The 23,011-nt window shown below is 37.3% G+C and overlaps 4 protein-coding genes and 1 long non-coding RNA gene across 10 annotated transcripts in view; 2 read left to right on the plus strand and 3 right to left on the minus strand.

Moving 5' to 3' along the window:
- Window positions 1–4,866: 4,866 nt before the first annotated feature.
- LOC110845144 lies at window positions 4,867–8,004 on the plus strand. 4 transcript variants are annotated; one of them, XR_002547502.2, is made up of 6 exons: window positions 4,867–5,292; window positions 5,370–5,678; window positions 6,082–6,401; window positions 6,491–6,761; window positions 6,871–6,889; window positions 7,343–8,004. It is a non-coding gene; the product is annotated as an uncharacterized LOC110845144 (long non-coding RNA). The 4 variants fall into 4 exon arrangements; XR_004834173.1 differs by having other exon boundaries at window positions 5,370–5,665; XR_004834174.1 differs by having other exon boundaries at window positions 5,370–5,597.
- Window positions 8,005–8,961: 957 nt separating this feature from the next.
- Window positions 8,962–17,910, minus strand: LOC110844059 (5'-3' exoribonuclease 2 homolog). 2 transcript variants are annotated; one of them, XM_022090172.2, is made up of 18 exons: window positions 17,545–17,904; window positions 17,253–17,380; window positions 17,065–17,176; window positions 16,783–16,956; window positions 15,270–15,393; window positions 14,662–15,186; window positions 14,370–14,581; window positions 14,119–14,265; window positions 13,748–14,041; window positions 13,560–13,667; window positions 13,402–13,491; window positions 13,171–13,327; window positions 12,892–13,075; window positions 12,757–12,813; window positions 12,610–12,678; window positions 12,219–12,532; window positions 10,930–11,059; window positions 8,962–9,522 (listed from the first exon to the last, which is right to left on the minus strand). In XM_022090172.2, exons 1-18 carry the CDS (start codon window positions 17,617–17,619, stop codon window positions 9,351–9,353), a joined length of 3,072 nt encoding a protein of 1,023 aa, XP_021945864.1. In that variant the 5' UTR covers window positions 17,620–17,904; the 3' UTR covers window positions 8,962–9,350. The 2 variants fall into 2 exon arrangements, with proteins under 2 accessions (XP_021945864.1, XP_035704617.1); XM_035848724.1 differs by lacking the exon at window positions 8,962–9,522 and adding an exon at window positions 9,529–10,486 and having other exon boundaries at window positions 17,545–17,910.
- A 175-nt stretch (window positions 17,911–18,085) lies between these two features.
- LOC110843081 (S-phase kinase-associated protein 1) lies at window positions 18,086–19,485 on the minus strand. The gene is made up of 4 exons (XM_022088995.2): window positions 19,325–19,485; window positions 19,024–19,218; window positions 18,817–18,933; window positions 18,086–18,743 (listed from the first exon to the last, which is right to left on the minus strand). Exons 2-4 carry the CDS (start codon window positions 19,216–19,218, stop codon window positions 18,567–18,569), a joined length of 489 nt encoding a protein of 162 aa, XP_021944687.1. The 5' UTR covers window positions 19,325–19,485; the 3' UTR covers window positions 18,086–18,566.
- Window positions 19,486–19,708: 223 nt separating this feature from the next.
- Window positions 19,709–20,531, plus strand: LOC110844187. Its single transcript, XM_022090331.2, has 3 exons — window positions 19,709–19,868; window positions 20,006–20,175; window positions 20,248–20,531. The coding sequence occupies exons 1-3, from the start codon at window positions 19,843–19,845 to the stop codon at window positions 20,313–20,315; spliced, it is 264 nt and encodes an 87-aa protein (XP_021946023.1). The 5' UTR covers window positions 19,709–19,842; the 3' UTR covers window positions 20,316–20,531.
- Window positions 20,392–23,011, minus strand: part of LOC110843470 (nephrin) — a 99,051-nt gene continuing 96,431 nt past the window's right edge. For both annotated transcript variants that reach the window (XM_022089435.2, XM_035848723.1), the window contains exons 21-23: window positions 22,429–22,641; window positions 22,207–22,307; window positions 20,392–22,125 (exon numbers count right to left, since the gene is read on the minus strand). In XM_022089435.2, coding sequence (XP_021945127.1) covers window positions 21,799–22,125; window positions 22,207–22,307; window positions 22,429–22,641 — 641 coding nt within the window. In that variant the 3' untranslated portion in view covers window positions 20,392–21,798. The remainder of the gene's footprint in view (window positions 22,126–22,206; window positions 22,308–22,428; window positions 22,642–23,011) is intronic.

The following is a 23,011-nucleotide window of genomic DNA, read 5'->3' on the forward strand; positions in this document are numbered from 1 at the left end:
TTATTTCCACGGTTTATTCAGCAAAGTACTTACGCCACCCATCATATACGTAGCCCAATGGCTTATATGCATGTACAGCCGTACAGACTCGTAAGGGTCTCAAATTAATTCGAAAGCCAGGAACCTCACCCCAGCAGCAGCCTCCGTTCCACTTAACTTACATCGAATGCTGCCACCAACTCTCATTTCATCTCCCTCCAACGGAAGTAATAAAATCCGCTCTACCTGGATGGAATTCGCCACATGTACGTTGCGAAGAGCTCCCTAAATAGTAATTTTGAGAGAAGGTAATAATGCGAGCAGCCAGCGATTTATTTAACGAGATGAGAATTCCTGTCGTATTAGGTACGCAGATTTTATTTGATGTTCAAGAGTGGGATTTCTCTGAGAGAGGAATCAGATATTAGATTCCATGTGAACCCTGAGCTTAGCTGGGCAAGTAAAAGGTCGGAGTCATGTACAGCGACAGTGAAACCGGAGAAAGTCGAGTATGCATACAGATCAAAAATGCGCAGTGGTAACTGATATAAATGGTCTAAAGCTCTCCTCCTTGAAACCTTCCCAGGATTAGTGTTGTTTGTTATATACGAGCATAAATAGACGCGTTGTCATGGGCTCCAAAGCGGATAACAGTAATCACAAAAGCAGTCTTAAAAATAGATTGGACAATTCTTGGGGTAAGTTGATAAAAGTGTCTTTTTATCAGCTTCCTAACAAATTTTATGATACCATAAAAATAACGTGTCCTTAGTAAATCAAATATTGCCACCAAAAAAATGTTCCTTACATTATTGTGCATATGTATCTATATCGTTATATACGCTATATAGTACAGACACATATTTGCAGTTCATAACAAATAATGCATTAAGCCAGTCCAAATAGAAGCCAAACTGCCGAATATTTTTTTTTATTTTGGCATGTTTTCAAACCTGGAAGCTCATCGTCCAACTAAAAATAATTTAATTGGATGCATGCACGACAAAACCTTATTTGCAGACAAACGTGACTATTGCTGACAAGTGGAGGACCACTCCATCAAAAAGCAACATGTCACACTCTTCACAGGCCTGGTTCACGGTTGAAGTTTGTGAAAGGTAGCAAAAGCGGTAGTGGTATTATTATTATTATTCCTAGTAAGACGTCTTGTCTCGAATTGCAGTACAAGTAGTAACAACTTTTGGTATATGCAACAAGCAAAACGAGGCGTACCCACCAGCTAGCGATTTACACTCGATGGAATATTAAATTGTCAAGTCCTCCACTCAACATTATCGAGTGAATTTAAAATGCGGTCTAAAAGATTGATTGTATTTCTCGCCTTCTTTGGTGAAAATTCAAAATATATGTACTTGAGTTGAGAAAGGATATTATTGTCACCATGCTGCCTGCTATGCTCCTGAATTGCTGAATTATGAGACTGGAGGCACAAGTGGTAAATTATAAAGCTCTTTTCCCACAAAAGGTAGTATTCAAAATTGAAAACAAATTCTTCTTCCACTGTCGTCGCCCATGAATACGTACGCATCGTACATACGTAAGTATGGATAAAGTCGATTTTATTATTATTCTTGCAATTCCTCCTTCTTGCGCTTAGTGGATCCTTGGATATACGTAAATAATATGTTCCAATATATGTATGTACAAATAGGTACATACGTACGTATATGTGTACACATTGAATTTGTGCCACCTTCAATTTTCCAGTGTTATTTTTTCAGTGGTCTTGTCAGAGCAAATTCAATATGTCATCGATGGAAAGTAAAGAATGACGAATCCGTATTTGAAGAGGGGTTCGACATTTTCGGGCGAGGCAGATAATTCGGAGAATGCCATCGCTGACATGTCTCAATGCGAGGCCAACGTTTGACGAGGCTGGCTCCTCCACCCATGCTCACGAATGAAACGCGAGGAAAGGTAAGACGAAGAGAAAACACTTGAGTGCTGGATGTATTCAATTTGAAGAACTCTTCCAACTGCCAATATACTTTGTGCTTTTGTCAAATTTCGAACCGGGCAACTTTGCACTGACAGACGCATCTCTATTTACTTGCCCGAATTCGCCCCTATTCGGTCCAACCTTATTCATAACAAATAATAATGTTGTTGTAGGTACATGTCAATTCCAATCCACTGAATCTGCCCACCAATGGATTCACCATCAATATTCTCAACATACAATATTCTATATTCAAAGTCTGCTAATAAATAAATAATCGTTTTCGTCTTTGATAAAATGGAAGCCATCATGAAATAAAAAAATTAAATTCCTCTCATAAAACTAGATATTTATACCAAGTTTAAAATCAAGTCGTCCTCCTCTCCAGCGATAATATGCGCAATGAAATGATGTTGAATCAAACGAAATATATGTTCTTGATTCGGGTATCCTTTACTGACTACTTGCAGATGACACTCAACTCTAGTGAATAATGCTACTTGTGTGTGATATGAGACTCTCTCTTAGCAGGTCTTTCCCTACATAAGTGTCATCTTGGTGGGCAACCTAAGAGTCATCGTCTAGTTGTTCTTCCACTTTTAAGATCGACATTATCATCGATCCTCTAAATCGAAGGGTCTCTTCCATCCTTGCTCGACTCGAGTGAAGGAGTCATCTGGAAGTCTTGAGATCAATAGTCAAGTCGACTTCCTTCCGCCGACTGCTTCACACTCGCTGCCGTCCCGTCCTCGTCTCCGTCCTCGTCCATCCATTTTCCCGTCATCTCGGCAAAATCATAAATGTTGCCGTATTTGCACAGCACAATCCAATGATTGTCTTTCGAGATCGGATATATTGGAACCTGGAAGCACCGGAGTCGTCCTGGGCATTCTGAACGATGCTCGTCGCATACTCAATGCTCCACTTTATATTGGCCGCATAAGTGCAACCCAATATTATGTAATCTAGCTAACCAGTAATCGGGCAAAGCGTAAAATATTTTTCGACGACGTATGATAATGTGTGGACACTTGGAATATTTCTTCAATGAGGAAGGAATAAATAAAGGGGGCTTGGGGACGGTGAAAGTCGTGGATGATGTTAATGCGTATATATGAAGTGAGTGAATGTTTATGACAGATTTCGATCAAGATGATGATGGGATGAGAAGTGGTACGCGTGGTGGTGGTTGTGCAGTGGAGAACAAGAGCGCAGAAAAGCCATCGAGTCAGCAGAAGGATCTCTTCTTCTGACCTCGATGAGCACTTGGGAAGAGGCTACTCGAGCATTTGTTGGTTGAGCTTGTGGATTGCAATTATCTTTTACTACTAAAAGTGATGATAACCATTTTACTAGATTTCACTCCGCGAACCAACAGTAATGCTCCATGGTATCATCTCAAAATCAACACTCACTTGAGAGTCAAGTCAAGTCTGTGATATCCTTGAGCATTGAGAAAAGATTGAACTTGAGTTGGAGACGACTTGTTCAGTTTCCACCCTGAATTATGAAGTACGACAACAATGCAACACGCTGTATGATTAAATTAACCAGGATGATTTTACAGTTTTATATCGTTTAACCCTTGAAAAAATTAGCCAACCGCAAATCTATTTACCAGTCCTAACACAATTGTTTATTAGAGTTTCAAATTATCTGCACATATACACATGCTCCTAAATTATAAGTAATTTCATATACTTATAAATTATACACAGCAGTAACAGCCGGTCGAGAGAGTTTATCGTTATTAGTTGGGGAAATTTTCAATGATGTACAACTTTTGTACTTGTAAAGTTGTTGATATACATTTCTCAACTGCACATTCTAACTCGAAATCTCAATGTGCTGTCCATTTTTACGACTTCTTCGACTAAAGGACTATATCATGATTCGTGATTATATTGATCATGCTTCTCATCTTTTGCAGTGTATCGTCATTTGCATTCCGCTGATTTCTCCTCCTTCCTGTTGTTCCGCTTTATTCACAACATTTATGCAGTTTGCACCAGTTTGCATCGTGTTCAACCCCCTCGGCGCCATGTCGGATTGCTTGCAGTCGCTTGAGTGAAGGATAATAAACATTTAGTTTTATTTATGAACAAAATGCACCAAATGTGAGATTGTAAAGGAGTAAACTGTGCGGAGTGGTGTGGTGACTATGCATGTAGTGTCTCTTGATTCTCATTGAGAAAAGATACATTCCACGCATTATTAGGTGCTCAAATGCCAAATCTACTTGTGAGTTTCAAGATGAAGTTTCAACTTGTAGCCACTGCACTGGAGAGATTGGATTGAAGGATTCGTGTGGATTTCAGAGTTGATGTTGATAGTACTTTAAATATTTAAGAGGATCTTACAAGTCCTTGGTGCGTCTCTAGTGTAACCTCTCTTTTAACACCTGATATCATAGTTGATGGCTGAAATTTGGACACTTGGCATTAAACGTTATGGTATTAATTGAGCAACTTCAGCCTGAAGCACATAGTAGGGGGAAAACCACTTGAGTAACATTTTACAAATAACATAAATATTTAAGCGTAATTAATTTAAATATTTACAGTGGTCAACATGCCATGATTATCGAAAGCACTGACATTTTAGAAACAATATCTTCCTTATATTTATTCCAAAGCGAGTAACCCAACGATATCGCTAATATGTACAACTTCTTACTTGTCCAAGACGTACAGTTGCCCTTTATTCTAAAATTTACAATGTAAATATATTGTATCTAGATGTTATGCATAAGAAAAGAAGTTGCTCATTGTCGATGTATTATTGTCCCATTATAATCTTGATGGTCCGTGCCATGTGAAAGGACTCGAGAGAGAAACCTTAAAATTTGAATGTGATTATGCATTATTCTGCATTATCGTTTGTGAGAGAATCTGAAATATATTTTTTACATGACAATAATCAACAAAGGCACCAAACCACAGTACCACACGCTCTCCATCTCAGCACAAAACAGAATTCTAATCACTCAATCAAAATCAGATCAGCATAAAGTCTCCACTGGACCCACATATATTCCATTCTTGTTCGTACCGTATTCCTTTTCCTGTACGGTACTTGATTCCAAATACAGATTTAACTCTGATAATATTTTACGTGTTTGCTTGACTGGTTAAATTGTATGCGCTCTCCTCGTTTCACCTTCTCTTCTGCCCTGGGTCACCCCCAATGTCCTGGGAAAATCTTGCTCCCTTCCAAATCTCAGTCCGATTCATAGGAATTAAAATTACATTCAACAATTGTGTTGGACACGACCAAGTTTGAAGTGAAGAGTTTCAAGTGGAAAATATATATTAATAAATATTCTTGCATGGATGGAGAGTACATCAAATTGGGTTCGTACCTATTTACATTTTGTCATCATATGCAATAAAATTCTGGATTCAGAAAATGAAATAAAATTTTATTCCAGAGTGAATTCCAAATTTTAACAATGACTCGGAGCTGTCGAGAATTCCTTGATCTGGAAATTCGCATTGGATTTTCTGGAAAGAGAAACTACTTGAGTTTTCGGCCAGAGTCACTCAAGTGGTCCGTACAATCAGCCTGCAGGGTTTCCTGTCAAGTACCTGTGCTTCGCATTACCAAACTCCACATTTGTCTTTATTCGCATGAAAGAAGAACTTGTGCTGGATGATCTGTAAAAACGATTCCCTTAACCTATTTTAACAATGAAAGAGAGTGGATAGCATTGGCATATGCACATAAGTATGCATATCAAGTTAAGTATTGTTAATAATAGGATCCCTGTGCGCCATGATTATTTATTCGATGGGACACGTCATAACATAATTTGCTGATTGCCAACATTACTAGGAAAGAATTTCATAAGGCAAATAGTTGGCAATGATTGTACTACGTAATTATTTTTATACCAGGGGTGTTATGAAGCTTATGCATTTATACATTATATATTTAGGTACGTACAGTGATGCACATTAACCGCATCACTTTCGACCTAACGATAATCAGCATGAAAGTGTTGCACAATCCTTTTGTGTGAGCACAATGAAATACGATGCATAAAAAAGTGTTGAACGGTTTAGCTGAGCACAATACCCTCATCATCGCCTCTCGTTTTTAATGCACTAATAGTTCATCCTTTTCTCCTCGTAACTTCCTAGAAACTTTTGTGCTGGGATCGGCTGCCAAGGATGAGAATAGCAGAGGCCCAAATGATATGAAAAACTCAAGTGGCTAGCTCTTGCTTAGCTACAAAGCAGCAGGACAAGGAATAAAGAGGAGAACAAACTCACGAGACGAAACCAAGTAAAAAGAATTGAAATCGCCGAGAACTCAGAAACCGGTGACGAAGCCACTTGTGATCCTTCCTCCATCCCACTCATCCCCGTATTTGCTCAAGAATCAGGAGGAATTCTCCTAGAAACTGTTTTACAATTCAGATGCCTTATTTCAACACGAGTAGGAGGGGATTTATATACAAGTAAGTATATATATTTATACGGTCTGCTGCTGCTGTGCGTAGGTGTAGCACCACGGTTCCCATCGTTCTTCTTGTATCTCGATTTTCAGAATAAAAGTTACAGTTTCTCAATGAGCTCAAAGTTTCAGGCAGAACTCAAAGTCTTAACTCTTGAAGTTGGTCCTTCTCAAAGATAAAAGAAAGAGGAAATGAAACGAAATAAAGCCAAAGAAAAGGGAGATAATGGGAAGAAGAAAGGAAAAACGAACAAGACTCCACTACGATACATTCATAGTTCATGAAATGGTATTGAAACTCGCTCAGCCTCAATGACAACGTAAATCTGAACCTGGAAATTATTGAATTGGAAGAGCCAAAAGGGTAATAAGAACGCTTTGATAGAAATTGGTGCATGGTGAACATCTTGATTTTATGTAAAAGACCATTATACTATCAAAGTTTTTATGAGATGCCACTAATTATTTTGCAGATAGCGTGTGTATACGAAGGTAATGCATGTCATACGTTTAAAGTCAGATTCGGTTCTCGATTTTTCAATGCCTTGATGATCAAACGACCACTTCAGCACGAAGCCAATAAATCGAGCGACGACGGGCAATCGGCCACTAACGCATGAACTTCTTCTTCAATTCCCCTCTCTTTCCTTCTCTCTCCAAAAACTAACCAACTCGGCGAGCTCCTGGTCTTGCATGACCGTCTCTTCTTCATCATCATCTCTTATTATAAGGGAAAGCCTGCCTACCCGACAAAACCAAGTCAAGTTGGTCGGGATGAACTTGCGGTGCGATGGTTTAATAAAGCCTGCTTTTCCCTATTTGTTCACGGACCCACTAACTAACTAACTGCAGAAATAAAGTTTTGAGTGGAGTGAACTTACACACCACCAACACCATCCAACCAACCCACCAATTGCAATTCCTCCTCTCTCTCCGTTTCGACAGAATAGCAGAGTTTCTGAAAGCAAAGCTGTTCGAAGGACGCGAACGACGATCCACTTGAAACTTTCCCCTTCTCTCTCTCCCATCATCCACGGCTGCCTACTCTCCGATGCTTCAACCAACGATCGTTCCTTATCATCACTGAATTACAACCTTCCTCTTGTACTCGTCGTCGGCAAAAAAGCTGGAAACGTTACTTGCTTATCTTGTAGCATTATCAAATTGTAAACAATGGTCAAGTTTCTAAGGTGGCTGGTAATTCGATATGTAACGTAGCGTAATTCATGATGGGTAAATTAAGATATTTTCAAACCAACGGATAAATAAGTATTTAGTGTCCGACCCCACTGAAAAAATTAATATAGCCCAATTTTGTAGATCTAATTGATGGGACAGCGAAAGTAACAAATACTACTTGAGAACTATAGAAGACTCTTTTGCAGAATATTTTCGTCTCGATTGTACTGCGTATCTATCGTTGATCGTACATATTTATAAATGAACTTTATTCGTTTCCTTCCTTAAAACGTAAACCTGTATATTTAATTTAATATATTTAATGCATGTCGCTTAAAACTTTATGTTCTAAAATGAATTTTCAGTCGGGGGCAAACTAAACAAAAATTCGGCTTGATGTTTTGAATAAAATATTTTAAGTAAGCACATTCATATGCAGAGATGGAATGCCCCCTTCAAAAGTGAGCTGAACGGTGGCTTCACACAGCTAATTTAAATTGCAGAGATGAATTTCAAAATAGACAAACTCAACACTTTGCGAGGACCACCCTTTCCCACTTGGCCCACCTCTTTCAGCTTACACGGCCTGCCTGCCATCATGAATTTATCGTAAACTGCCTCATCATCATCATCCGACAACAACAACAAAAACTCTGCCTCTTGAAAATTTATCGAACCTTAATTTGACATGCACTCACATTTTTCATAACATAAATCCATGGGTGGAAGCGGTATTTATCCGCATGATCCTTTCATAAATTTAACAATACATAAGATCTGTTTGGTCAGCCACATAATTCCAAGGTTTTCATAGTTTACAGGGTGCGGATGGGAAAATATTTACGCTCAAATACTCCAAGGTTGATGATTGAACACAAATTAATTTAATTTACGTATAAAGAAGTAGATTCAAGTCAGGTTGGTTCTATGCTCATGCATATTCTCGTGTGCAGTGTATAGCCGAAGTCTGTGATGTCCTCGCCACAAGTCCATGACAGATTGTTGGAAAACTGTATCTATGTAGATTAGCATGAACTTGAGTAATCGCATAAAATTTTATGTTGATTCTGGAAAGGTTGGCCCTTCCTTCATTTAATTTTGTCATTCGTTCCAGCAAAGTTGCACCACGCCAACTCGAGAGCACTTTAGGCCGAAATTCATACAAAGAGACATGGAAGAACCAGGCTTCATGGAAAACTGCTGCTATGATGCCGGGAACCTAACAACGTCCCAACTTCTACATACAGAGTACCAAGCGGTGAATTGATTTTATTCAGATGGAAAACTATATATGCAGCCTTAATATAATTTTGAATGCTTATATTTATGCAAATATAATGCCTGAAATCACAAATGAGAAAATGATTCAGAGACAAACACACAAATTGTATATACTATTAACGGGTTTTTTAATTGCGTAAATTTGATTACAAATTTTGTCACACTATAAAGAAACGATTTAAATTTTTGCTGCACTTAGGGCGTGATAATTTTTGTTAAAAATTTTAATTTACAGATGCCCCTATGCATTAGACTGTGATGTTGAAAATACAAATTATGAAAACGACGGGATGATTTTTTTTTCTGGAGCATAGATTCACCACATTTAGCATTAAGAAACCAGACGATCCATTACATAACAAGCATTTACAGGTGAAATTCTTCATGTAATACTGGCACGACACAAAAAGTGAGTAAAAGAAAAGTGTAGTGATATTTTGGTATCTTTTATCGCAAGAATAGTTTGTATTACAATCCATAGAGAAGTATCTTTTTAACGCCGCCCTCGTTCATTGCCACGATCGTAGCGATCCCCCCTCCTATTCTGACTGGCTGAGGCTGAACCTCCGTTGTGGTTATAGTACGATGGTGGTCGTCCTTGTTGTGCACCGTAGCCACCAGCCTGTTGTGACGGATAGCTTCTACCACCGTTGTCTCTAGAATACCTAATACCCAAATGAATATATCCGTTTTACAAACATCTTCACACCAATATATATTACAAACTAATGACAGTTCCACATCATTTTTTACTGACTATTAAAAAATAATCCTCGTTCACTATTGTAAATGACTAACATTAAATGATTCTGTGTGAAATCATGAACGAACGAAATAAGTTCTCTTTGGTGTGAAGCGTTCGTGGATACAATAGAATTTACGCGCCCCTTTGTTTGCATAAAATCTAAGCTCTTAGCTTATGAAAGATTTGACCCTACTTTATCCACTGCTAACTCTTGTACGAAAGGTTTTGTAGCACGAAATCTCGCAGTAATTCTAAAGGCTTCATAAATAATACTAATATATTCTAGTTTATTACTCTTTGCGTGTCTGCAAATGACTTGTAAAATGAACTATTCAAAGGATTTGTCCTTAATTGCAAATGAGACATATCTCTATATTATAAGCTGGAAATGTTTGTTGGCAACGGAAGTGAAAGTTATTTTCCGTGACGGAAGTGAAATCAGGGAAAGTTAAACTTCAAATGGCGCGAAAATTCAAAAATTTTAATTTTAAAAATAAATGTGAGCAAGTGGGGTTATCGGGTCGTTGTTGGTCGATGGTGGTTATCAGAATGTTGCGGCCTGGTGGTGGTTTAACCACCGTAGTTATAAGCTGCCTGATGATATGAGGTTATCGGGGCTTTCCTGCCTGATGGTGGTTATCAGGGGGTTGTTGCCTGATGGTGGTTATCGGAATTTTGCTGCATGATGGTGGTTATCGGGGTGTAGCGGCCTGATGGTTGTTATCTGGGTGTGGCGGCCTGAAGGTTGTTATCGGGGTGTGGCGGCCTGTAGGTGGTTATCGTGGGGTTTCTGTACATTGATGGCACTTCTGGTGGTTATCTGGAGAGGTTATCTTATTGGATTCCGTTGCCATTGCCGTTGCCATCGTACTGCTTCAGGTAGCCTGTGTGTGGGATTAGATCACTGCCACGTTTCCGGCCATTGGCAATGGCAGTGCCACTGGCAGACTGGGCTGGAAGAGACGACTGAGCCAAGAGAAGTTCCAGACAAGCTGCCAATGGCAATGGCAGTGCCACTGGCAGACTTGGCTGGCAAAGATTACAGAGCCAAGTGGGTGACATTTAATTGTCCACTTTAACTTGCGTTGCAAATTGCTTTCACTTCCGTTCGCGTCAAATTGTTTTTAAAAAATAAATATCTACAAAATATTTGACTGGTGAAATTTTGATAATCTAATCATCTCTCGCCCGGCGGGAGACGGGCTTATACGCTAGTTACATATAAACAGAAAGTAAAGAAAAGCATGCTATTACATACTTTCAACTCTAGTCTGTCTATGATTTAGCACTGTCAGTTCATACATAAAATGTTTTTAGAATCACATACCCAGAGTTTCCATCGTAACGACCGTAATTCGACCCTTGATTATTCGAATAGGAATTAGAGTAACCACCTCCTCCTCCTCCTCCGCGAGGCATGTGACCACCTCTTCCCAAATTGTTCCATGAGCCTCCATCTGAAATTTACATTGATGCATTTTTATCAGCACCCGTGGATAAACTTAATGGAAATGGAGAGGATGTAGAGGAAGTGTAGTTATATAGACAATTAGAATGTTATATGTTATATCCGTGTGCATATATTAGTACATATGTACAGAATTTCATATACTCGTTTGCTCGATAACCCTTTTAGAAAAACAAATGACCATTTTACATCTAACTTAAGCTTTGGGTAGGAGATTATGATATTTTACTGTCCAGCGTTATTGAGAGTTGGTGTGTACATTTAAAGACGATCAGTAACGCTTTTTTGAAGCCATGTGAGCCATGATGACGTTGAAGTGCTTCTGTTTGAATATGTGAGCTCACGCGTAAGACTTTTCACCTAATCGCAGCTAATCTCATTGAAGACCAAGCACATTTCTGGTCCTGGTTTATATCTCAACTTTTGACAGTTGTCACTCAATCGAATGCTTATTTGCGAAGAATTATTTAGTATATAATTGAAGTAAAATATTGATTCCTAACGCAAACAGAAAATTATAAATCTCTCAAGTTCAACTAGTATTTAACAATGTCAACGTGGTAGGTCGGTCCTAATCTGTATTGCATTTAAGATATTCAATGGGTAAGTTTTGATTTGCTAATTGTTCAATGAAAAGTGTTAAGTTGGGGACAAGTGTCATAATGTTCTGATGTAAATAGGACCCAAAGCAAAAGAATTAAGAAAATGCCAGCAACTATACAATGTACAGTACATTTACATAATCTCAACTTAAACTTGTCAAATAGGGTTTCATAGTTTGTATGTATAACACTACTTTTCGTGAGGTGTGTGTGGCATGAGACATGACCACAACAAATGGGTATCACCAGGAGGGTCTTCTTGGGGTTGTTTGTGACAGAAATGCAAAGGGTATATTATATAGATACGGATGGGTACTTAATAGAATAAGAAATCTGTCAAAACTGAAAATATTTTGACATTGCTTTGAACTATTTGTCTGATAATATTTGTCTCCTACAGTTCAACGTGCTCATGATTGCTAAGAAAAGGAGTAATCGTTCAACAATGTAAAAATATCGACAAAGCGAACTTACTTAAAACTTTAATGTAAAAACTTGCTTAGAAATTTAAAAATTATAAGCTAAATAGTAAACAGTCTTTATTACCTCGTTGGTTGTAGTGGCCGCCTCCTCCACCTCCTCCTCCTCGTCGGTCATTATAGTTGTATGGTTGATATCGATTTTGATGAAAGGATCGATCTGATCTATATGGCCCGGAAGCATTGGGTGGTGGCATGTTGCTATATTGACCTTGACCTCCACCCCTTCGGTCACGAGAATATCCTTCATTTGCCATCATTCTGTGACCCGCCATTCCCAACGATGCTCGTTGTGTAGAATGGGTCATTCCAATCATAGGTCTCCAGTTCCGAGATTGATCAGGAGTTAGGTCACCAGGCTTTAGTACTTTTGGTGGATCCCTGAATGAAAAATACGGGTAAATCAAATATTAAAACTATTGCAAAGCCAATTGTTTTTAATATTTTAAAATCCTAACCTGGCTCCGTCCAAACGCTTGGCTGGGAATATGTAGTCTTCTGCATACTTTGGATCTCGGTATCTCGCACTTTATACAATAAATAGATAGCCTATAAAAATTGTTTGTGCCTCACATGGAATATCATGAAATATTTATCAAGCTTACCAGACAACATAATTTTCATCTATGTCTAGCAAACCGTTTATAGGGGACCTCAACTGCCTAAGAACATCACTTGATGATTCAGCATTCTCCATATTAAAGGTATGTATTTGCACATAGAATAAATAAGAAATGTACCCTTTTTGTGGAATCCTATCCTCGGAAACCAGAACCATTCCAGAAACGCCGTCAAATTGTTTTGGGTCAAGAGGGGTTTCGGTTTTTGGATCAAACTCATTTTCATATAACCCGTTTAAAAACTCAAATCCTTGATGGTTTTTGTACACGTACAACCGATCATCACCTCGAACATTGCGTTTTACTAAAATGAATGGTACGTTAAATTAATGAAAATTAACTCAAAATATTTAACACATTATATTGCACTATTGGTATTGACAGTTTAAAATTAATTACTTTCATCATCGGTGAGCAGGTCATAGCAAGATTCAAGGGCCTGTTTTAGCCTCAGTTCATCGACGAATGGTAGTAGAGCAACTCCTTGCCATGCAAATTTTTTCCCATTCAAATCTATCTGAAAATCCTCTGGATAAAAGTCAATGATTGATGATTCCTAAAAAAAATTATAAACATAAATATTGCGACGAATACATCGGGCCAAAGCTCGACCATTTGGTTTTCACTCACCGGATCTAACATTAATTCGCCCCATGGAGCCGGAACATGTGATCGGCTCGCAGCTGGAAATACGCCCATCAATTGCTCCAAAGGCTTAAACTATAAATTTTTAAAATTACAGAAAATGTCTTCAATAACAAGCGTTTAAAATTATTTATAAAACTTACTGGTTGCGTAGCCTTTTCAAATTCTGTTGAAAGGTCACCAACATTTATAAAGTCGGATGCAAAAGGTGCATAGTGGTACGGAAAATACCACTTCCATGATGCGCAACCCTTTGATAATGATAAGAAATTAGTAAGTACTTAAATTAGAACCATTCATAGTTGTAAGGATTATGAGTTTGTTTTTATACCTGATAATAGTAACGTAACACCCAACACAGTCCTCGGACATATTGTGAAGCCACTTCGTTTCGAAATTTGAAATTATCTACTGCAACATCAAACTTTGACTCGTAATAACGGTCTTTAAACCCGTCTTCCCACAGTCGAACTTCATCATTCGTTTCCTCGTCGGAATCATCAGCATGAGGTCTTTTTACACCTTGATGGTAAGGACTTGAATTTGGGCTAGGACTTGGACTCGGGCTAAAGCTGGACCCAGAAGAGTTGAAGCTGTCATCTCGGCCAGAATCAGACTTTGGGGACTAGAAAAATGAATAATAAAGTTCATCACTAAATAATACGTATATCATTATATATCATTGTAGATATATAAACTAACTTCTTGCAACATGGACTTTAGTGCAGCAGCAGCCGCAGTGTTCGATTTCGAGGTCGCACTGTCTACGTTGGTGTGCATTCCTTGACGCCGCATGTTATAAGCTTCATTCTTTGCTTCATGAATAGCAGAAGGACTGCTTCCAATTGCCTAAATTTCAGAAGAATGACTTAATTATTAATCAATCGTCATAATTACTAATGCAAGATTATCATTTGTATTACTAATTGATAAACAGTAATAAAAAAACATACCATTGGCGCAAATTGACCACCAGGAAGATACGCTGGTCTAGAATAACAGTTTGAATTTGCCTGTTGCTCCATTTGCTTCCTACGTTTCTGGGCCTTCATTCTATCTTTAAATCGGAGTTCATTTTGCTGACGATTTTTAAATATTTCATCTTCAACTTCTCCAAGGTCAGAAAGAATAAGTTGAACTCGCGACAGGTCTGGAATTCCACTATCTAGTAAAATTTAGTAGTAGTAGCTTACCCAAGTAATTCATTGAGTAATGTCTCGAACATATAAAATATATAATACTTACCAGACAGCCATCCTCCAGTTTTATAAACCGTTTTCTTGTACAGTTCAACGAGCCTGTCAATTGCATTTTCACGAATTTCAAGCGATGGAAGATGTGGCAAGAAATCATTTCCAACAAAGAAACACATGAATACCCAATCATCAATTGCTCGTTCCAACTCAAAAGGAAATGGCAAATTTGGCATATGAAGCTCCTTTTCCAAGTATTCCCGAAGAACGTTAAGGCGGACGAAAATAAATTCAACTTCCGAAGCAAACGGAGCGGCTATTTCATCATGTTCACCGCAAACTTCTTTCTCCAATCCTAGACAATCCTTCATTTCATGTCCAATTTGACCGCAGATGTCACAAGGGCGTGGCTTATTTGGCTTAAATTCTTCTCGGATAATTGTGAAATTTGGTTCGTGAGATGCTAATCCTAACATTATAAGATCTGCATCAGCTCCACACAGAACGTGTGCAGTATTGGGGTCATGGTCAGGCTGAGCTCTTTGTCTCCGGATAAAATCCATTATTTTGTGTTCACCTGAAAGTGTAATTAGTTATAGATAACTTATAACTTATTCACAGCATGAATTTCAACTTAAAAAAAATTATTTGTACACATACCTTCACCGGGGACATTTGCATCAGATAAAAACACCTTCACGTTCCTCCAGCCAGGATCATTATTCAGACGATCATGAATGTAATAATGAAGACATTTGGACAGTCGGTCCATAAATGGCGTTCCCTATGTACACAAATTTATTCTTAGTGAGGCAAAATACTTAGCAACGAAAAAACACTAAGTATGCAGTTACTCACGTTAAAAAAAGTGACATTTTACGATAACTTAGCCATTTCTCAACCGATTTTGATGAAATTTTGCACCGGTCATTCTGACTCAATTCGAAAACGATTTGCTATTGGACTTAGCGATTGATTGATTTTTACCTGACTTACTAACGAAAATGTACCCTTGGTAACACATTTTGATTTTTAACTAATTACTGGAGAATCAGGGGTACTTTTCTGATGGCAAAATGTTAGATAAACTCACTCTGGATTTTTTAAGCCAAATATGACCAAAATCGGTTAAGAATTAACTGCGTAATGATTTTTCTTAGTGAGGCAAATTCCTAGCAACAAAAAAATCACTAACTATGCATTCACCCCACCCCAACAAAGTGACTGCAGGATAACTCATGCAAAGATTTTCATCTTCAACTGATTTTAGTTAAATTACAGGTATCATCATTAAGCAATGGTTATCGAACTCGCTTTTGTAATTTTAATTTTTACAGCCAAAAATGTAATCTTAGTAACGCAATTTCCTTTATGGTTGATTTATAGAACAGCTAAGAAAGTTTTCAAACCCCATGGATTATAGAGGATTTTTCTGTAAATTTTAAGATGAGGAGAGTCAAAATCGGTTAAGAAGCCGCTACAATATTCCATTTACACACTTGGTAGTATTTAGCTGACAACAAATGCTATGCTAACGCTAAATTTGAGGAATTCGTGGTGTTTATTATGCAAATCACTTAAGTACAAGTATTAAATAAACAAGGTCCTAAAAAAGAGGAAATCTTAGTGAGCAGTTACAACTAATAAATAAAATTAGATTGCAGAATTTTTGCATCACCGCTCCCGGTACCATTTTAACTATAAACTTTGCTTCGTACATATATGCGTGAATTCTTGATTTTACTGAGTAAATAGAGACTTCAAGAAGGTGTTTTTGCTAAAAACGAGAAGTGGGCTAAATTTACTGAGATAAAGTATAATTGGTAAACTATTGTGAACTATATACGGATTTGTTTTAAAAAGTTCTAAAAAGCTAATCTATAATTTCCCTTATTAATTTGGATATTCTATTATTCTTACGAACAGACCAAATAAATATTTTAAATGATTAATGCTTCCAGAAAAAATTGTACCGAGAGCGGTGATACAAAAACTCTGCAATCTAATTTCATTTATTAGTTGTAACTGCACTGCCTCACTAAGATTTCCTCTTTTTTAGGACCTTGTTTATTTATTTATTATTCAGCTAAAAATTAAGAAATAATATCCACTCCACTAATATATCACGTTAATCAACCAAACTATAAACAAGAATTATGGTATGTGAACTAACCGGAGTAATGCAATTGCTGTCAAAATGTTCTCCTTTTTCCTTTGCTGGAGGAACCTCGCACCCCCTGGAAATCAATTCTTCTCGAACCCGATCTATTTCCTTTATTTTTTCACTCGTTTCCTTTGAAGCACGGAAACGCCGAGATCGCTGCTGATTCATTTTCGCTCTAGGAGCCTAAATAAGATATTTATAAATTTTTAATTTTAATTGTGAACTGTATTAGTGACCTGCAATTGTGAACTGATATATTAATATAACTTTCGTTGCAATAATGTCACTCACCACTCCATCAATCGCCATATACAAAACTTTTCGTGGCCGAACAATTCGAAATAGACGATCAATGCATTCAAAAATAGCAACCATCATCTCGTCTTCATTTTTCGGCGCTGGTCTAGATTCACAAAACACGATGATTTTGTTGATGCTGCACTGTACTCGCCAAATTTAATTATACCACATGAACTTACTTATCTTCGGGATGAGTGCATGGATGAATAATCCCGTTCATATCCAGGTACAAATTATCGAATTCGACCCCGTTTGGATTAGGGGCTGATGTGTCCAGAGGAACATCAGTGCCATCAATTGTAGCATTCTGCAAATTCGTTAAAATAAAGCGCAGTTAGATGGTAAAAACAATTAACACATACATATAATGTAAAAGTTTACGACGGCCACGACCCGACTACATTTACACCCACACTTCATGTCCAATATTGAACATATTATATGCAATATGTACGTGTATTTTGTGTTTACCTTTTCTTCAATGCAGTGTACAATAACTGAAGGGTACTTTTTAGTAAGCCACCTAAAAAATGCTGGAACTCCCATTTTGCTTGATTAAATTATTAACCCTCACAAATTTTGACTGAAATTCAGAATCTGAATGCTTAACTTTGCAAAGATTTTGTATTTGATATTCGGTTTCTTAGTATAGATGAGCCTAAATTTTAATGCTTTGACGCCTTGACATAATTACTAGTCGAAATGAATAGCACGATACTTCAAGAATAATTTTGAATATTAAAATTGGACTTTTAAATTCTATACACCTGATTTTTGACCTCACATCACAAACCGAGAAACGAAAAGGTCTGCCGACTTCGCTCCGTGGTTGAACCGCGGCAATCAAATGGAGTGGGCATCGGGAGACTCGCTTTCGTTGCAGTTTTTGTTTGCATGCAAGGTTACGTTAAAATGACCGCTTTATTTTGACAATGATCACTTATCTTTGATAAGCTTCGCAAGTTTTCGTTCGTACGAATGATAAGGAATAACACGTTTTATAGTGCGTAAATATCAATAATAGCGTGGCATGCTTTATTATTTAGTCAGGATTTCGTCAATTTTTCATCAAGTTTTGGGAAATTGTTTAAATATATACATATTTAGAAATAATCTTCAGTAGATTTATGAAACTTTTTTACGAAATATGATTATGGGAAAATTGAGATTCAAAAAAGGATTGAATGTATACCCCCATAAATCCGACTATAAACTTAATTTATGTTTACGTCATCATTGAATATTACAAATACAAGTTTTTCCGTAGAGTAATACTGTAGCAATCATGAATGCCAATAAGAAATGTAATAAATCATAAGTAATTAGGAAACTGTTGAATTTAATATGCATTTGAAGGAAATGAAACAGAAAAATTCAAGCTTAACTTATCTGTATTGTAAATAAAAGAAAGGTGCGCAGGGTAGCCTATCAAAAATTGTTTGCTGTTGTCCCACCCTATTTTTCGCCCTACGTACAACTTATCACGAATGCGACTACTTTTCCTCACACCACTCGTTCTCCTTGCGAATTTGTTCTTCTTCAGCAACAGTGAAGTCGTTCTTGATGTTAAACTGCTTTCGAATTTCATCGGGGGTCTTCCCCTTGATCATGTTTGCCACGGTCTTGCAGGTCACGTCCAACAAGCCCTTGATATCCAAATAGTTTGCTGCCTATAGGGATATATTGAGTATTATCAACACATGACTTTGAAGGCAAGATTAAATAAATATTTAATATTTGTACCAAAATCAGCTCGAACAAAGTGGACTGTTCCACTTTCAAAAAGTCTGCATCCCAACTACTGATATCATCAGTTCGTTTCTCCTTGGTCTCATCATCTTCAAGAGGTGGAGCATCATCCTGTACATTCCAGAAAAAAGTCAACAACGTAAACAAAATATAACAAACACTAACAAATTATTAGGTGTTAGGGCCCTGTAAAAAACCTACCTTGTGATGAGTAGCCCAAAGGATGACTTTATTCAAGATGGTGGAATTGACATTGGGTAACGGGATCACTTCTTCGTCGCCCTCTTCAAATCCCAAATCCTCCAACATGGTTTTGATGGTTTGAGAGCATTGAATAACTTCGACGTCCACATCAACCTGGACTCCATCCGAGCTTTGCAACTTTACTTTAGGCATCTATCAGTAGCAATATCAAAAATTTTGATTCAAAAGTTAAAAGTTGTTCAACAGGCCAGGCCTCACCAAGAAGTTGACCTTTCATTCTATAATTATAATTGCTTACCTTTTGTTCTTGAAATACTTGAAATGTTCGAGATCAATCAAACCAATCAATCCGAATGAAGGATGAAGGATAACTGGCAACTGGATAACTACTCAAGCAAGATGACGAAAAATAGTTTCCCAGCACCGACTGAGTGAGTGCGAGTGCGAGATGGTGCGCATGCGTCAGTGCGCAATTGCTCCCACGTTGGAGCAATCATCAACTCGAACCAACATTTCAAAATTCTGAAAACAATTAGAATAATGTGCAAATATGAATAGTTTACAAAAAATATTTTATCTTATCAAAATTTCCAATTTAAAATTTTTAGAAGAATGGTATGTTATCACTCCATGAATTATCCCTCCCATCTGGTGGTAACTAATTCGGCCTCGTGACGAAGGTGACGAGAGAGATAGCGGGACTGATTTGAACAGGAGAGAAAGAGCAAGAAGAAAATCCATCCAGTCCGGTTTAAGGGGTGCGGACGAAAGTTTTTCTTTCAAAATTGAAATTTGAACAGGACAACCTCCTCCAAGATGGATAAGGTCGCTGGAGGGTCCGAGTAAGTTGGTTGTTGTATTGGTTAATTCAGTTACTTTGTATTTATTAACATAGAATGGACGAAGCACTTAATTGTTCAAGATGAACAGTTCATCTTCAATCCTGATAACTTGAATTGATAATGTGCTGTTTTTTTAGGCATGGGTTATTCCCAGTGACAGAAAGGGCGATGAAGTACCCTTACACCTTCACTTCCCAAGTTCGTCAATTCCCGTATAAGTGGATGTTCAAAAATCAATGGATTTTCCGCTATTGGATCTACGGCTGCGTTCTATCTCTTCCAGTTTTCTACAAGATTAGCAGACTTGGTAAGTGCTACTTATTTTAAACTAGAATATTAAGAAGATTGCAATCAACACTCATATTTATTTGAATTTTAGCAAACTCTCCTGAGAATAAGAAGAAATGGGCCGACATCAGGGCAAAGGAAGCTGCAGAACATCATTAGAGCTTGCAAACAATTCCACCGTTAGTCATTTTACAACTGCAGATAAATATAGTGTACATAGAGAAAATTATTCTAGCCAATGCCGTCGCTCTCATTCATTGATGGATGATAAAATTCTGTAAAGTTTCTTGAATCCATATATTATAAAAACTTTGTCGAGCAGCCATCAAGTCAAAATTAAGTTTGATTGTTTGGGAAATAAATTGGTAATATCAATTTGATGGGATTTTTATTTTATCTCGATTCAATTTTTATTATTTTTAGTTTTCCTTCACATATATGATATTACATGATTATTTGAGTATTGCAGCTCTGTAAATTAGTGTTAGCACAAAACGCATATTACATACATGCAATGTAACAACTAATTCATTCATTATTACAACACATGACGGTTGAATTCATAAAACGTCCATTGACCATATACAATTATAATTAGTAACAGTAATTAATTACTATTAGGTCAAAAATATAATTGCGCTTTCTCATAATTAATAATAATAACGACGACGAATACCAGGTTTAGTTATAAACTACGAAGAAAATGTGTATATAACATTATTCATTAATTACAGACATTAGCGTAATTACGTATTATACAAATTCAATTCATAATTCACGTTCATATAGCAAGCTACACACACTCGCACGAATAATATACATATGCACAGTATTACATTTTTGATTAGCCCGATCTACATAATATTTAAATACAATTGTGCATGAAAACAGCCTACGTACTATGGGACTATAATTGAGATCAGATCACAGGTTTGTATATATAAAAATACTGCAATACACATTTTGAAACTTTTGGGTTTTCCTATGCTTTACAGATCGGTAAAGTGGTGATGTTCATGACATTGTGACTATTTGACATGACATCGGTACATACGCCATGAAGTAAATTGCATCTCGACCAAGTCATAGACATCGAAAACTTATATTTACACATTGAGATTTTCAATTTGAAAATACTGTGAAACAACTCGGGGCTACACATTTATATTAAATATACCTAAACCTAGTAGTTCCTTGACATTTCGTAATCCTACAAAATTTGGCAAATAGTACATGTAGTTCTGGAACTTGATAATTCTCATTTTCCTGTGTTAACTTTACATTGATCATACTCTGAGGAGGAGTATAAATAAACTAGTACATAATAATAATAATAATGAGTTTCATTTCATATTAAATATTTGTTTCTCTCCTAAATAAATTTAAGAGGATGCCGTAGTACATGTATTTAATATTTAGTTACTCGTTTCATTTACATGATTATGCCTATCGTCATCGCAAGTATACTGTACATACGTTGTACGTTACAGTAATATTAGACATATAATAGTTAAGATTATATAAGAAACATATTTTAATATCACCACATTATGTAATTGTGTAAATGCTGAGGGAAAGGACTTTTGTCATTGGCCTGGTTTGGTTGGATGTACGCTTGTTGTGCATACAGTTTTGAACAGTTCTACACACAACTTTCTTGCTGCGAGTTCACAAGAAGTGGAGTCCGGACTGACACAATTTCCCGTTGATGAGGTTGTTGCTGATGGTGGTGATTTGGGGGCTCGCCATTTGTCCTAATTGCTCTGTGGTCGATTGTAGCATAAATGATGGCATTTGAAGGAGGAGGTGCTTCATCTAACGGATTTCGCCGACGTTTTCTGTCCATCGTGTTCCATCCACAATTCCCACCACCACCCACCGTTCCCACCAGCATCCCCGGCCCACCGTTCGCCGGCCCGGTGCCATTGTTGTCCAGGCACAACTCGGCGTACGTGATTTCGGAATTGCTCTGCAACGGTTAAAGAAACAATTACCAAAATTATTATTCTATTAAATTGCATGCAAACTAGGATATATGTGTGTTACTCACCTTGTTACTGTAATACGTGCAGTTTTGAAAGTTTTCTGTAATACTACCATTTCGCTTTGGCCCATTATTGTAAAGTCCGTCATTGTAGAAATAGTCGGAATCTGGGGGAAAAATAAGTATCAGTTCATTTCTAACTTTCTTTTGTATTTTCCAAGCAAAACTTGTCAATAAGATGTTTATCATATCTCAAGCAATTTCTAGCGAGTTCTTTGTTTCTCTCACCCTTTGAGCTGGGAATAATATCCGGATTCTTTTCCTCCGGTTCGTCCATGTCGACACGATACTCAGTTTTGGTGACCTTGAGGGCAGGACTGTGTCGATTTTCAGTTCGGAATTTTAAGGCGAGGACAACCCCGAGGGCCACAACCAGCAGACCGCAAACAACTCCTACGCACACTCCCAACACTGGCGTCAGCTCAAAGTCCACTTGAGTGGCTGAAAGAAAAGCATATCATATTTTATAATATCTTGTCATGCATATAGTCAGAAACACGTTCATTTTTAGCCAAACCCAGGGCTTATATAACTTTCTACCTGTCTTAACTCTAGAAAGAAGGCATTGATCAGGTAAAAATTAGTGGAAAATATTCGACTTATTTAGCAACATATCCTATATGATATATCCATAATCCGAGAATAAATAACAAATATGTCATGGTTCGAGCTATGCAAATCTGTGCTGTAATCTTGAGAAGTTCTGCATCTTTTAATCTCATTTTCCCCATATGCAAATATGTAGTAATTTTATTTCTAACTCTCTTTTGGAATAATATATTTTTAAAGTGGCCAATTGAACCCAAGTTAG

Source organism: Folsomia candida, unplaced genomic scaffold, assembly GCF_002217175.1.
Source record: "Folsomia candida strain VU population unplaced genomic scaffold, ASM221717v1 Fcan01_Sc002, whole genome shotgun sequence".
Taxonomy (NCBI): Eukaryota; Metazoa; Arthropoda; class Collembola; order Entomobryomorpha; family Isotomidae; genus Folsomia; species Folsomia candida.